The 16506-nt window shown below is 37.4% G+C and overlaps 1 protein-coding gene across 5 annotated transcripts in view; it reads left to right on the top strand.

The window, feature by feature from the left end:
* Positions 1-16506, top strand: part of TNIK (TRAF2 and NCK interacting kinase) — a 400486-nt gene that overhangs the window by 224939 nt on the left and 159041 nt on the right. For all 5 annotated transcript variants that reach the window (XM_054552986.2, XM_054552987.2, XM_024244766.3 and 2 more), the window contains one exon: positions 6111-6167. In XM_054552986.2, the coding sequence (XP_054408961.2) occupies positions 6111-6167 (57 nt within the window). The remainder of the gene's footprint in view (positions 1-6110; positions 6168-16506) is intronic.

The raw sequence follows: 16506 nt of genomic DNA, 5'->3' as shown, positions 1-16506 counted from the left end.
CACCAATGAATGGCACATGTAGGCCAAGGAAACACAAAGGCTCCATTTAACCTGGGGAAGACTTAGGAATGGACATCATGCCAAGTATGCTCTGTGAACATTCATGTTACTTGATCATAAGGATCTTTGGAGTCTTTTCATAAAGTTGTCTTGTCTACCTCTTTGCCTCAAGACATATTGTATCAAAGAAAGGTAGCATTCCTAAAGATGTCCAGATAGATATTAACTAACCTTTAGTCTCAACTGGGAGTGGAAAACCAGAGTAGATGTTTGCCATCATCAGGACGGCTCAGAAGTAAAGCTAAAACCAATTTCTGGTTTCTCTGTGATCTATGGAAAGGGAAAGTAAATTGGTCTCTCTGTAGAGTTTAAAAGAACTTCGTCCACTTAAATTCATCTTCCAGCTTTTTATTTATGAGCAAAATAATTATAATTCCTGCTTACAACCCCACCCTATCTGGTCCCATACACTCTGCGGCTGGGGAAATGTGGGGGTAAGGGAAATGGATGTAGACATGTAGATGGTACCAAGAACCCAAACGCAACCCTCAAATTTCATGCCTTCATTCAGTCTGTTTTTCAGCAAATATTTGCTGAGTCCCTGCTGTGCCAAGCACTATGAAGGCACAAGGGAAATACATATCCAGTCTATTCCCAAGTCCTCTTCATTTGGCCTCCTGTGCATTCCCACATTCTCCACCCTTTCCATCCTAATCCAAGTTGCCATCGTCCTTCACCTGTCTCCAGGAGGGAGCATGACCTTGGGTGAGGTGGCTCTTTGGCTAAGGGCCATTCCCAGAGAGGGACCTGACAGAGTTGTCAGGTACTTCAGTCTGTACTCGAGAATCTTGGTGGCACACTGCAGCATCTGTGATTGATACACAGATGATAGATAGATAGATAGATAGATAGATAGATAGAAAGAATCAGAACAGGTGAGCCATAAAACAACAGCTGCCATTACTACATATTCTACATTCTGCTTTTTTTTTTTTCATTTTGATTTGATTTATTTTCATGGTTCTGGTGATGCATGTTTTGAAAAAAAAATCACAGTGCTGGCTATGATCAGTGGGGTTGGGATACTATGCTGTGGAAACACGAAGGTAGAGTACTCATTTGCAATTAGGAAATTGAAGAAGACTTCCTCAATAAAGTGGAGATTAAATCTAAGGTAGATAGGAAGGAGAATGAGCCACTCTCTACCTGTGTGTGAGGGTCCTTGGGCAGAAGGATGAAGATAGTGGGGGGAATGTCTGAATTTTCAACAAAGATGGTTTGCTTGTGTGCTTTGCCAGAAATAAATGTATGTGGGTGACCTAGAAATGAAAGTATTCTGTCTTCCGGGCTAGCCTTAGGCTAGCAGCTCAAAAACCCTCTTGCTCTTCCTTAGAAAATAACAACAATAGCAGAAGTGAAGCTTATGTGGCTGTTAAAACAAAACTGTTGTTTTCTCTTGCATTCATTTTAGGGAGGAGTTGAAGGAGTAGGGTATTGTATTAATCGTACTTGAGCGATTTGGATTTCACCTTGATGTTGAATTATTTTACATAGAACAAGGATCAGCATAGTTTGTTGCCTCAAAAGTGAGGGAGAAGAAGGGAAGAGGAGAGCAGAGTAGGTTCTTAAGTGTGTCTGAGGACCAGGCTTAGCCGTGGCCCCAAGGCTCTGCCTCCCTTGTTTTGATGCCTTTCTTGTTCCTTTCTGGTGGATAGGCTTTTTATGCTTTAGGACATTATCTGACATTAGTCTTAGGGTCCTATCAGAGTATCAGTTTTACTTTTCTAGATTTAGCGTGTTCACTAGCTTTTGCCATTATTGGTTATTTCAGTAGGAAAAAAAAAATTCAGTTCATCCTTTTATTAAAAAATGACTCAGCAACTGCAATCTGACAGGACATTTTCTCTAATTTTCATGGAGAATTTTTTTAAACTCTTTTATCTCCTTTTAGAAGTTTTTTCTTTTCAGAATTTAATTTTTAGTTCTTGGTTGCACATGTATTTTTTTTTTTCATTCATACATTTGTCCATTTTAGAGATGAGATCTTGCTGTGTTTCTCAGGCCGGCCTCGAACTCCTGGAGTCAAGCCATCCTTCTGCCTCAGCCTCCCAAGTAGCTGGGAGTACAGACGTGCAATACTGCACCAGCTTGAAACATGTATTTTAGATCTAAATTTAGATGGTGTCTATATTTGTATTTTAAATTTCTCTTATAAGGAAAAATAAATTAGAATTGGGGTACTATTACATTTTCCCTTCAAAATTCTATCGCAATAACATCCCCTTTGTTGCACTGCCCCCAAATTTAAAAAATAAATTATTAAAAATCCTATGTAAAGCAAAGATGACTGGTTTGATGTTTAGTTCCAGTTAAGTAAAATATTAAAAGTTTGTTTTAAAAATTATTTTAAAAGTTTGGTGATAGAAATTTGTGATTTAGGAGCTGGATAGTAGAAGTGGGATGGAGGAGAAAGTGTCCTGAGTTTAGCTGTGAGGTTTGGCCTCATCTGTAAAAGGAGAGGATTGGGTTAGGCTCTTAGGGGCCGTTCCTACTCAATTCATTTCTGATTTTATGAAGTTGCCTCTTTAAAAACTGTCTTACAATGACTGTGCCTCAGGTTCCTAGTGAGCTTTAGGTCGGCTGACTCCCTGCCATTCCCTCCAAGTCTGCCTTAATCTGGATCATAACTTGGCCTGATGTTCTCTGGGGATATAAAAGGCAGCTCATGCTGGGCAAGTTCCTTCATGGCCCTTTCCTGATCAGCAAAATGTGACAGCTCAGCATTCTTCCTGCTCTAGTGCATGGGGATACCTTTGCCTGGGAGTGATCTCAGGCTGCTAATTGTTCCAACTCCAGGATCTTACCTAAGCCCAAACTGCCATCCCAAGGCGTATTATTCAGTTATCTGTCAGACCCATTGAGAACTGCTGTTTCAGCCGGGAAATGAAATTTAAAATTTAAAATGTTATTTTCTTTTCCAGTGTTACCTTCCGTCATTTTCATAGTGGCTACTTAAAAAAAAAACAAAAAAACAAAAAAACAAAAAAAAACAATAGCAACAACAAAAGCCATGTATACTAGGTTTTTTAAAAGAGCTGATATTTTATTTATTCCAACAAGAACTGCCCACTGCCTGTGTTTGAAATGTAACACAGGTCACTTTTATCCCGCCTCATCTCTGGCCTTGGGCCAGTACCATGGGCTAGCTCAGCCCTAGGCTGCTGATGGAAAGAACGAGGTGTTGAGGTGTCCTTGTAACAAATTATTCACTCAAAGAGGATTCCCTGCTTCTTAAGGACTTAAAAATCTACTGCGAAGTCTCTCAAAGTGCATGCTGGCAGACATGCCTCAGGGACTCCCTCAGGAATGAGGGGAGTTGGGAGGCAGAGCAGACTAGAGTTGGGCAGTCAAGTCCCTGCTTGAACCAGGGGAGTTCACTTAAGGTTTTATTTGGGAAAAAGTTTGGGCTGCAAATGGAGTCACAGGGGAAAGAAGGGAGACAGGAAGGAAGATCAGAGAGGGAGAGAGGGATATTAATCCTTTGAGGTCCTTGGAATAATACACACAGGGACATGTTCATTGATAGACAGAGGTGATGAGGAATCGACAGTGAGGTATCAGAGGACAGAGTACTTTAATTGAATCTAGCAAGAGAGAGTAAGTTGTCTGAGGAGTCAAGAAGGCAAAGGGCATCCCAGACCAAGAAAACATACCATCTGAGAGGCAAGAAACAATAAAGTACATTTCCAGAAGTGCAAACAGTGTGTTCTCAAGGTCTACAGAGTAAGAGCAAGTGAGAGCCTACCAAGATGGTATGGCAGAAAGGGGGTCAGCTCTTGGAGGGCCCTGCAAGCCATGCCCAGTGGTTTATCTGTATCCTGTTACAGGTACCATTAAAATAATCTCAAGGCAAATCAGCTATATAATATCAGACAGACCCTCTGTATTTGCCTACATTTCTCCTACCCTCTTTCAGTGCTTTAGCAGATGAACAGCCATTATTTAAGACACGATTTATAGCCATTACTTTAAAGTCCACTGTTGGTTACAAAGCTGTTGATTCCTTTGCAAGGGTCATCATTATGGCATCACAGACTCAAAAGAGGATGCTGTTGCTACTTCTTCCTTGTGCAAGATTGACTCACGGTTTGCAGGAAAGGTAGCGTTGCTGCTCTGCAAGAAAGTTAGTGTTCCTGGTTCTGTAGCAGTGGCACTTCTCTCCCTATCAATCTTGTGAAAACTAGGTTTCTAAATGCTGCTTGGGATGGAAAGAGTTGGTAGTGCTGATACCCACTCACTGCCCCCTCTACTAACCACTGAGCCCAGTCTCCCCACATTTTGTAGATGGGGAAATGAGGGCCCAGACACACCCGGTGGTCATGGGCAGAGCCTGGACAAGAACTGGGCCTCTGGGATTCTGGTCCAGGGCTCTTTACAAGGTAACACGCCATCCTGTCCCTCGATTTCAGGAAAGTTGAAATAAGTGTGAGGGGCTGTGTCTGTGACCATATTGGATTACTGACCTACTGTCTCCTTCTTTGTGTTCTTTCCCCAGTGAGGAAGAAAAAAGGGCAGCAGAATAGGGGTCAAAAGCAGAAGGAAGCACCACCAGAATCAGAGTAGATAGATTTTTAAAGCTGAGATATGTGAGAAGAAAGAGGACAGGCAGAGTGGGCAGAAGTTAAAGGTCCAGAGGAGTGGGGAAAATTAGGGTAGTAAGGGAGAAGAGTAGCAGAAAAAGGGAAAAGATTCAAGAGCACAAAGATATAGGAGGTCTCAATTACAAAATTGACCCACTAATGTTTTCTACCACAACTTTTAAAAAATTTGATCCAACTAAACTAGCACATTTTCACCAACTTCAACTACTGAATCTAAATCACACCAGGCCAATCACTTTTTCTACACCACAATTATACATGCCTCCTTATCTGTTGCTAATTCATAAACATTCCACGGCATCTATGGGGTAGGCCCTTACTATTCCAGGTACTGGAAATACATTGATGAGACATGGTCCTTGCCTTTATGAAACATACAGTTCAGTAGGGAAGACAACATTTAAAATTCACCAGAAGACCAGGACCATACATAATTACAGCCAGCATCTGCTGACAGCTAATCTGCATATGTCACTGTCAAGTACTTTGTATACATTATCTCATATCGCTCTCACTACAATTCTATGCATTAGGTATTATTATTATTTCAGTTTTTGAGATGAGGAAACTGAGGCTTGGAAGGTTGAGGGGTTTGCCTAAGGTCATGCAGCTAGGTTTTGAACCCAGCTGATCTTCGAAGCTACATTTTATTGCCTGATAGCAGCAATAAGTAAAATGTATTTTGGAAGCTATATATAAAATTCATGTAAAAGTAGTGAGTATGACCATCTTTGCTGTTGTCTGAGTCACATGTAGACATTGCATTTTCTCAAGGAGCAAACAAAGAGAAAATAATTCTCTTCTGAGAGTGCCCCCTTGGCGCTCCCTACTCGTTTCTGATTTTGCCATGTGCTTGCTGCTTCACTGCGGTTCTAAAGACCAAAAGAGCCCACCATGGGGAAGCAGTTTCTAATGTTCAACACTGTCTCCTTGATCACAAATTTGGATTGATTGCTATCTGTTTTAGTTTAGGCTCCCTTTTAAGATAAAGATAAATGAACAATCTCAGGTGAATTATAGCAGAATCATATCCAGTTAAAACCATCACAGGATATTTTAAGAATGAAAGAAACCAAAGTTTCTTCATCTACAGAGTGTTTTCTAACAGAGAGATATTTGTGTACTCTTCCACACAGGCCTAGCTCCCCTTCCACGTAAATCTTCCTCTCACATGAGCTCTTGTCGAATGCCTTGGAGAGGAGGCAGAACCAAATTGTTCAACCTTGCATTTTTTATTTGACTTGACACCCACTGTGAAAATAAACAAAGTGACTGGGGATGTTTTACAAAATAAACACTAAGTAGACATGGTGTTTCTGTGTGTGTCTGTCTTTCTCCCCTCATTGACATAGTACAACACTGATCCAAGCAATTTTTCTTTATGGTTGGAATTGAATGCTACTATTCATCATCAGAACTAAATCTTTTGTTATTATTTTTTCTTTACAGGGTCGTCATGTCAAAACGGGCCAGCTTGCAGCCATTAAGGTTATGGATGTCACAGGGGTAAGTGTCTTTATTTTGCCATCTCAATAGCCATGCAGATGTTCCTTGACTTACGATGGGTGCACATCCTGATAGGCCCATCATAAATAGAAAATATCATTAAGTTGAAAATGCTTTTAATACACATAACCTATTGAACATCATAGCTTAGCCTAGCCCACCTTAAACATGCTCAGAACACTTACGTTAGCCTACAGTTGGGCAAAGTCATTTATCACAAAGCCTATTTTATAATAAAATGTTGAATATCTCATGTAATTTGTTGATTACTATAGCGAAAGTGAAAAACAGAATGGTTGTACAGGTACTTGAAGTATGATCTCTACCAAATGCATGTTGATTTCACACCACTGTTAGCCAAAAAAATCGTAAGTTGAACCATTGTAAATGAGGGACCATCTCTATATTTGTAATAGAGAAGTTAATGATAGAAAAAAATTGTTTTCCAGAAAAATAATCTCCCTAAATATCTAATATCTTTCCCCACTTGTGGCTAACATAAAGAAGGAAGAGTACGCAGTAGCTGACTGAAGAGATCATGTGTACATCACTCTAATTAAATTTGATACCTACACACTGCCTTATGTAGTTAGAGTGAATACTGTGTGCCAATAATTTACATAAACACAACCACAGATATTTGCATATGAATGCAGAACAAGGATGTGAAGGTATTAAATGAATAATACTGAGATTATACAGAAGAAATGAGTCTTAACTGTTTTCCCAAACGTCTGCCTACCACTGGAGCAGACAGGAGCTTGGATGGCTCTAAGATCCTAGTAGGATATTTAACATAAATATTTCCCAAAACAAAATATTACTGATCAAATAATCACAATAAACACAAAATCTTATTATTATAGAGCAACAGTGAAACAAAATTTCTGCCTGGATAATCAAAAGCAATCTAAGAAATAGATTTTATTTTAAATACAATCTAATGTTTTCGATTCTTTTGCTAGGCCTACTTAAAATATTTTAATGCCTTTTCAAGAGTACACAGCAAAAATCTGACTTGAAAGGATTTACTGGACATCAAAGGCATGTTAATAATTTTCTGTTGTCCTGGGGATTTTTCTAAGATGTCTGTCTGCTGTACATGAAAGCTAAAAGACCAAAGTCTTCCATTCAGCCCAGAAGTTGATTATTCAATATAAATAGACATAGAATGAATGAGTCACATAAAAGCATCAAATAAGAAAAAACAAATAAGAAAAAAAATAAATAGACACACAGTATGTCTGTATGTCAAACTTCAACCCACACCTTTTGGGCTCACTTTGTTACCTTTGATAAGTATATGTTATGTGATAGTTACCTACCATAATACACATTTCACTGATTATTGTTTATGCCACACATTCTACTGACTTCTTATTGATCTAAATTCCTCTTTAAGTTATATATATTTTTAACCAGTAAAAGATTTTGTTCCTGTATGTTTGTTACCATTCAGATAAAGTACTAATTGTTTTTATTTGTCTTAAATACATTATTTAAGTTTTACGTATTACAAAAGTTCAAATATTTAGTCCCAATTAGTTTATTAATTCGCCTGGCCTTTACTGAATAATAAACTGTATGTGCATTATATTAATTCGGTTTAAGAAAACTCTAAATAACAGAGGATTAAGCATAATAGAAGTGTCTTGCTCTCTCATGTTAAAGAAGTCTAAAGGTGGACAGCCCAGGGATGTATGTCAGTGATGTGGTAGAGTGAAGGATGTTTTTATCTTTCTGCTACATCATTCTAATGCATGGCCTCCACAGTTAAGGTTGCTTTATGGTTCAAGATATTTATTGGATTTCCACTGATCACACTTTATGGCAGGCAAAAAAGGGAGAGCAGGGGGAACAGAAGGGTACAAATGAGCCCCTTCCAGTGAAATATTTTCTACTTCCATACAACATTACTACTTACTTCTGCTTTCATTGCCTGTATCTAGCTGCAAGGGAAGCTAGAAAATGTAGTCTTTTATTCTACTATGTGTCTACTTAAAAATCCAGATTCTATTAGTCAGAAATGAAGGGAGAGTGGATACTGGAATGGTCGATTAACAGGATCTGACACAAAAATTAAAATCAGATACTATCAGTCTCTACATAGAAACCCATTAGAAACGTGTAAACATTTTACAAAGCTCCAACCATAGAACGAATCAGAATTTGTTTTGCAATTCAGCTGAAGTCATACTACTGTATTTTCCTTGGATTGAATAGGATCTCTGCATAATGAGATGAGCTTGGCAGTTTAACAATTAATGGTTGTGGAAGGAGTCCAAGACATTCATGCTGTAGATGAAATTCTATTGTGTGGTTCTGAAGAACTACAGTTGAGAGTTCCACTGATGCCATTAATCTTGGTGCATAAAATGTGTGTTGATGTTCAAAGTATCACTCTGAACAATTTAAAGCCTCACAAGTAGAACTAGAAACTACTCAAGAACCACTATTGCTAGACCACCTTGCTTGGAATTAAAAGTTACACGGTTATTTTTCCCAGAGCATGTATTTTCAGCTTAAGGAATGTCAGTTAGTCTTTCTAAACTGGGTTTCGTTAAGCGTCTAAGCCCTACAGAAGATGATTTGAGAGACTGCCTTCTCAGTTCTTCCAAGGAGAGTACAGAGGTAAGGCCATTTTACATGCAAAGGAGTGTCAATCCATTACATAGAGTGGATGCTTTATAGTATTTAGGCTTAATTCTCTTGGGGAACTCCTATTGAGGAGGGCTAGATAGCTTCTGTGATTCAGTCACAACATTGATGATTATTTAACCACTGACTTTTAACGAAGGCAAACATGGATGCACATCAGGAAATGGTTTTCTTATTTTTGTGGTGTCTGATGTGGCATCAAGTGACTTTAGTATCACCCCCTTACACATCACAGTCAACATAAGATTTCCTTTGTGAAACTCATGTGGTGCCTTTAGAAGACAATCTATTCTATTTTGCCATGTTATCTATTGTGTATTACAGAATGCTGTAAAAGGTTCTTACCAATTATTATAATTGTACTCATTATGGCTGCTCTGTTAAAAACTGAAATGAATTCTCAAAGGTCGTCTTTATTAATTGTATGCTATGACCTACTACAAAGTTTCTACAGTTTATTGTTATAAAACTGATAAAGCCAAAGCTTGACATCAATTTTTAAATTATTGTTTTTATTCTATATCACTTTCTTTTTTGTATAAAATAGCCATTGAGAGAACTGGATATAATGCTTGTATCCTTCCATTTTTAGAACTGAAACACTTCCAAATTTGCCAACATTTGCTTCAGAATTTGTGCTTAAACTCAGAGTAGGCCTTGAAGATCTTATAGCTCATGAAATCATTATGGAAATTTCCCCATTTTGTCAGTCTGGGGTTTACCTCTCAGCTGGATTTTTGCACTCTAGATTGACCTACGGCATCTAGGAGGAGCTGGACCCTCCCGGGTAGTGTTTCTCCAAGTGGACCATCAGCATCAGTGGGCAGTCAGCACCCCTGAGGTACTCATGAGAAATGCAAATTCCTGGGCCTGCTGCAGGATTTCTGGGGTAGCCTCAAAATCTGCCTTTTCTATAAACTCCTTGGAGTGCCACACCCATCAAAAATGAGAGTACCGCTTTTCTAGGGTCTTGTATTTACTTCTTTCTGGCCACCAAGTGTGAAGGAGCTATGGTTTTTTGTGTTTTTTTTTTTTTTGATAACCCTGTAAATAATCCCCATTTTCATTTGGATAAAAATTCCTAGTGTAAAGTATTCCCTTTAAATGACACCCTGAAGTGCATATAGGACTTAATGAAATACTAATATTGTAAGCTTTTGCCTTTACAATGACTGGTTGTGATTACACTACTCAGGACATTTGGGGTTGTAGTACCAAACCTCCACCCAGATTGAATGAAGCTGAAAAGGGAATTTACTAACTTGCATGAATTAAAACAACAAAAACCTCAGCAGGATGCAGAGAGTCACCTAACATGATCAGGATTTTGTCTCTCTCCATCTGTGGGCTCTGCTTTCGTCCCAGCAGCAGCTGCAGGCTCATGTTTTCACTACCTCATTGCCATTGGTCCCAGCAAAGGTGCCAGTCTGAATATCAGTGGTCCAGCTTGGACCATGTCCCCATCCCTGAGCCAATTCCTGACTCTCCAGTCCACGCCTGGGCTGGATGCCTGGGTCTGGAACCTACTGCAGGGACTGAGAGTTGGAGAGAGTTGATTTCTCAAAGAAAAACCTGAGAGTTATTATAGAAAAGGGTGGGAAAGATGCTGGATGGGCAAAAACAGGAGAATTCTATGACTGTAATGTTATATATTATAGTGAGTATGTTCAAAACTGATTTGGTCCTTAAGTAAAGTGTTTCTCTGGTTACATTTTTTATATTCCTATCAAAAAGAATAATAATGGTAGCTAACACTAAGTGAGTGATTACTATGTGCCAGAACTCTTTAAAATACTTTCTATATATTAATTCATTTGATCCTTTCAGCAGCTAACCAAGCAGGTTCCATGATTAGCCCCATTTTAGGATGTGAAAGCCAGGCATTTTAAGTATCTTGCTCAATGTAACATGGCTGCCAAAGGAAGGAGTGAATATTTCAGCCTGAGCAATGTAACCCCATCCTTTAAGTCTATCCTCTTAACCACATTGTTTTCAGTCTTCAATTCATGTAGTGTTCAATTTCATATGATTCTTTTTTCATTGATTTATTCAACAAACATTTACTAAAATCTACTTTATGATAGGCACTGGAAATTTAAAGATGAAAAAAAAATGGTCTTTTGCCTGCTCACAGCAGCACAACCTTGCCCTAAATATTTATAAATAAAGCTTATACACTTTATAACAAGGCTGTAGAATGTGTAAATAATGTTACTTGTAAAGTTTGATGGGACTGTGAGGAGACAGTCCTCACTGAGGAAGCCCAGGAGGACAGTCAGGTGAGGACATTCCGGCCAAGAATACAGCCGGTGCCAAGGCATGAGGCTGAGAGGGCATGTTCTGGAAATTGTACATAGCTTAGTTTCGAGGTTAAAAGTGCCAAGAAGGGGTTGATACAAGATGAATCTAGACACATTAGGAGGGGCCAGGCCATGAAGGAATTTAATACTGTGACAAGGAGTTTACAAGGTTTTTAATTTTTAGTTTTCTCAGTAGAACACTTTGATCAAATAGTCTTAGAGAAAAACCCAATATATAAAAGAAATGTAAGCAGGTTTTCTTTTCTTTTCTTTTTTAAACCAAGGGTGGGAGACAGTAAGTCCTGGCTCCTTTCCTCAAACTACTACTAGAGCCAATGCAAGAGCCAGAAGTTGAACAGGAGAGTAAAACCGTAGGATTGCCTACTAGGAGGATCCATGCTAAGCTCTGCTTCACTGAATTCCTATTTCTGTCTTACTGAATTTCTGTAGGTGAAGCTTATGACCAGCCTCCATCTCTTTCTGAAGAGTAAGGAAGTGGTCTTCTCTCAGTAGTAGACTGTTTTGCCCATTATTAAAGGGCTCAGTGAATGCTTGCTGAAATTGCACAAAAAGAAAAGAAAAATCTTTTCATCTTGGGTTATTTGGAAGAGTAAGGGGGACACATTGTTCCAAGTACATTTGGTTCTTTCATCCCAAAGGGAGGCAGTTCAGTGGCATAATTAATAGTATGCACATAATAATATTGTTATAATAATAATGACAATAGGCACAGGCCAAAAACGGGCTAATACCGATTGTTTATCATGTGCCAAGCATCGTACTTAGTACTTAAATGAGTACTTAGTACTCATTTAATCCTTAAACAACGTCCATTAGGAGAATACTGCTGGTATATCTATTTTACAAAGGAATTGACAGCAGAGAGCCCAAGAAACTTGTCCAAGCTTCACGGATAATAAATGGCAAGGTTGGAATTCAAATCGAGCCAGTCAGGGCATACCCACACTCTCCACAGACATCTTATTATAGGATGAGAAATGAAAGAGTATTGCCAGAGCATGGCCTTCAGATTCAGAGAGAGCTAGGCTTATATTATTCCACTCATCTCCTTACTGATTGTGACCTTGGGCAAATCTTAACTTTTCTGAGCCACAGTTTTCTTATTGGTTAATGTTGCAAGCTTGTTTTGGGACTTAAATGGGATATAATATCTTGTACCTGACACATAATAAGTTCTTAATACATGATTTTAATGGTTAGTGCCAGTAAGGTACATTGAATCACTGAATAAGACAGACAATAGGAATGAAAAGATTTTAGTGTGCATTAAAATCCTGTAGTTGTATATTTTGATGATAGCCTGATCTGTGAACTACGTGCCAACTTGTGTTAGTTAATTGCTGATATGGGTAAATAGTTTGCACTCACCCTATCTTTACCACCTCAGTTACAGACTTGTTAGCCTTACCCTGAATAGTATGTAGCTGAAAAAATGGCTTACTAGAGCAGGATCCAGGAAAGAAAGTGAAGCTAGATTCCAGAGGCTGAAGGCTGAAATCACAAGATTTCATTCATCCATTTACTTAAGAATGAATGAATGCACTGTGCTACGGAGTCATCCAGTGAACAAGACAGACATGGGCACTATCTTCTGGAAACTTATATTTTAGTACAAGACATTTAGCAGTTAATAGCAGTCACAATTCTGATTAACTTCCAAGCAGTATACAGAGTATGAAGAGAGAATTTAAGAAGAAACTGACCTAGCTGGGTGGCCAATAAATGATTTCTGAGAAAGTGACAGCTATGTGAGATCTACAGGATGAGTAGATCTTGGTTAGCCAAGTGAACGGGTAGGGGAGGTGCACCTCCAGATTTGGGAGCTTGACCTTCAGGTGACGTCAGCAGAGCTTGGGGATTCCCATCTGAGGCTCCTTTGCCACAGAGGCCCTCTGGACAGCTCTTTGGGACTTTTACTTTGGAGCCATTTATGTAGATGTCTTTAGCAGACAGAACAGTCTGATCAAGCACATGGTCAAAACTGTCAACAGAGAAAAGATAAACAAATGGCTTTTTTGTCTTCATAATACCCTCCACCTTTGGGGCTATTTTCAGTGCTTCAATTCTGTATGCTATACAGCATGTAGAACTTGGAAAGCTTCTAGGGTTCTAAAAATGAACAACTGAGCTGCCCACTCCATGCACACTTTAGCATCTGTCCTCTTCTTGCATACAGATTAGACCCCTTTTGGTGGCTTATGTGTGTCTGGGTCTCTGCACATGTTCATGCATGCTGTGTGTATGGCCTGGATGTTGGGCTTGTCGTATGTGTATGCTCACATGTTAGATACATTGCTTAAGTGCAAAAAATAGGCCTGGGGGCTACTGTCTATACCTCCAAACTAATAAAGGTGAGCAATAGTTTTTAAAAATATTTTTTATATCATAGTAGTGTGTATTCACTGGTCTTTTAATTTGTGTACCTCAAAGCATTTGATCAAAATTATAATGAATTCCCTTAGCCCCTAGTGGAGTGGAGATGCCTGTAGATGAGAAAATTGGCACACAGAAACTGGGGTGCTTGGAATCACTGACTGGGCTGTTCAAAGCATGATTTCCAATCAAGTTCCTCAGTAGTGGAACACAAGGTCTCCTTCTGCAGGTCCATCCTTTCCTTTATGCTGCCAACACTTCCCACCTCATATTCATTCCCCTCTTTTGACTTTACTAGGTCCTCTCTTGTTGAGCTCTGTTGCTCTTCTTTGACTTAACTTCCTCATCAGTATTTTGGATTTCTATTTAATGACTTGGGAAGTTGAGCTTTTATTTTTATTTATTTTTCATTATACTTTAAGTTCTGGGGTACATGTGCAGAATGTGCAGGTTTGTTACATAGGTATACACGTGCCATGGTGGTTTGCTGCACCCATCAACCCATCATCTACATTAGGTGTTTCTCCTAATGCTCTCCCTCCCCTTGCCTCCCACCCACCAACAGGCCCCATTGTGTGATATTCTTCTGCCTGTGTCCATGCGTTCTCATTGTTCAACTCCCCACTTATGAGTGAGAACATGCAGTGTTTGGTTTTCTGTTCTTGTGTTAGTTTGCTGAGAATGATGGTTTCCAGCTTCACCCATGTCCCGGCAAAGGACATGAACTCATCCTTTTTTATGGCTGTGTAGTATTCCGTGGTGTATATGTGCCACATTTTCTTTATCCAGCCTATCATTGATGGGCATTTGGGTTGGTTCCAGGTCTTTGCTATTGTGAACAGTGCCCCAACAAACATACGTGTGCATGGTGTCTTTACAGTAGAATGATTTATAATCCTTCAGGTATATACCCAGTAATGGGATTGCTGGGTCAAATGGTATTTCTAGTTCTAGATCCTTGAGGAATCACCACACTGTCTTCTACAATGGTCAAACTAATTACACTTCCACCAACAGTGTAAAAGCTTTCCTGTTTCTCCACATCCTCTCCAGCATCTATCGTTTCCTAACTTTTTAATGATTGCCATTCTAACTGGCGTGAGATGGTATCTCATTGCGGTTTTGATTTGCATTTCTCTAATGACCAGTGATGATGAGCATTTATTCATTCTCTGTTGGTGGCATAAATGTCTTCTTTTGAGAAGTGTCTGTTCATATCCTTCACCCACTTTTATTTTTCCTTCATTAAAAGTTCTTTCTCATTTGAAGCCTACTGCCTTTAATAAGCTTTCAAGGCCAGGGACAGGAACTGTGCATTATCCATCTTTGCACCCCATGCAGAGCTTGCTAAGGTCGAACCTGGCACTGGCACTGGCACCTAGTAGGTGCTACATTATGTATTATATATGTGTATTATATGTATATCATTATATATATAAAATGACATATATAATTATATATAATATATACTACTAAATTATATATTTAATATAATATATAATTACTAAATTATATATTACATATAATATAATATATATTATTACTAAATTATATATTATATATAATATTATATATATTATTACTAAATTATATATTGTATAATATAATATATATTACTAAATTATATATTGTATAATATAATATATATTACTAAATTATATATTATATAATATAATATATATTACTAAATTATATATTATATAATATAATATATATTACTAAATTATATATTATATAATATAATATATATAACTAAATTATATATATAATATAATATATATAATTTAGTAATGGGTTTGCTGCGTTGAGTAAATCATTATTGAATGATTATATGAATATATTATATATTATATATTTATAATTATATATTTTATATATAATATATAAAATATACATTTATATATATTTTTATTATTATACTTTAAGTTTTAGGGTACATGTGCACAATGTGCAGGTTTGTCACATATGTATACCTGTGCCATGTTGGTGTGCTGCACCCATTAACTCATCATTTAGCATTAGGTATATCTCCTAATGCTATCCCTCCCCACCCCCACCCCACAACAGTCCCCAGAGTGTGATGTTCCCCTTCCTATGTCCATGTATTCTCATTGTTCAATTCCCACCTATGAGTGAGAACATGCGGTGTTTGGTTTTTTGTCCTTGTGATAGTTTGCTGAGAATGATGGTTTCCAGTTTCATCCATGTCCCTACAAAGGACATGAACTCATCATTCCTTACGGCTGCATAGTATTCCATGGTGTATATGTGCCACATTTTCTTAATCCAGTCTATCATTGTTGGACATTTGGGTTGGTTCCAAGTCTTTGCTATTGTGAATAGTGCTGCAATAAACATACGTGTGCATGTGTCTTTATAGCAGCATGATTTATAATCCTTTGGGTATATACCCAGTAATGGGACGGCTGGATCAAATGGTATTTCTAGTTCTAGATCACTGAGGAATCGCCACACTGTCTTCCACAATGGTTGAACTAGTTTACAGTCCCACCAACAGTGTAAAAGTGTTCCTATTTCCAATATTTAATACAATAATATAGTAATATTTCATATATTATTAATATATAATAATTTAATATATAATATAAATATATTATAAATATTTAATGTATATTTACATAAAATATATAAATATATAAATATAAATATATATCAAATATATATTTATAATATATAAAAATATATATCAAATATATATTTATAATATATAAAAATATATATCAAATATATATTTATAATATATAAAAATATATATCAAATATATATTTATAATATATAAAAATATATATCAAATATATATTTATAATATATAAAAATATATATTTGATATATAATATATAAATGATATGCATATAATACACATATATAATATACAATGCATATATAGTATATACAATGTAAAAATATATGTAGAGTATAATGCATATTTATGTAAAAATAAATATAAAAACAATATTAAGATTAGA

Source organism: Pongo abelii, chromosome 2, assembly GCF_028885655.2.
Source record: "Pongo abelii isolate AG06213 chromosome 2, NHGRI_mPonAbe1-v2.0_pri, whole genome shotgun sequence".
Classification (NCBI taxonomy): domain Eukaryota; kingdom Metazoa; phylum Chordata; class Mammalia; order Primates; family Hominidae; genus Pongo; species Pongo abelii.
This window is presented reverse-complemented; position numbering and strand designations above follow the sequence as displayed.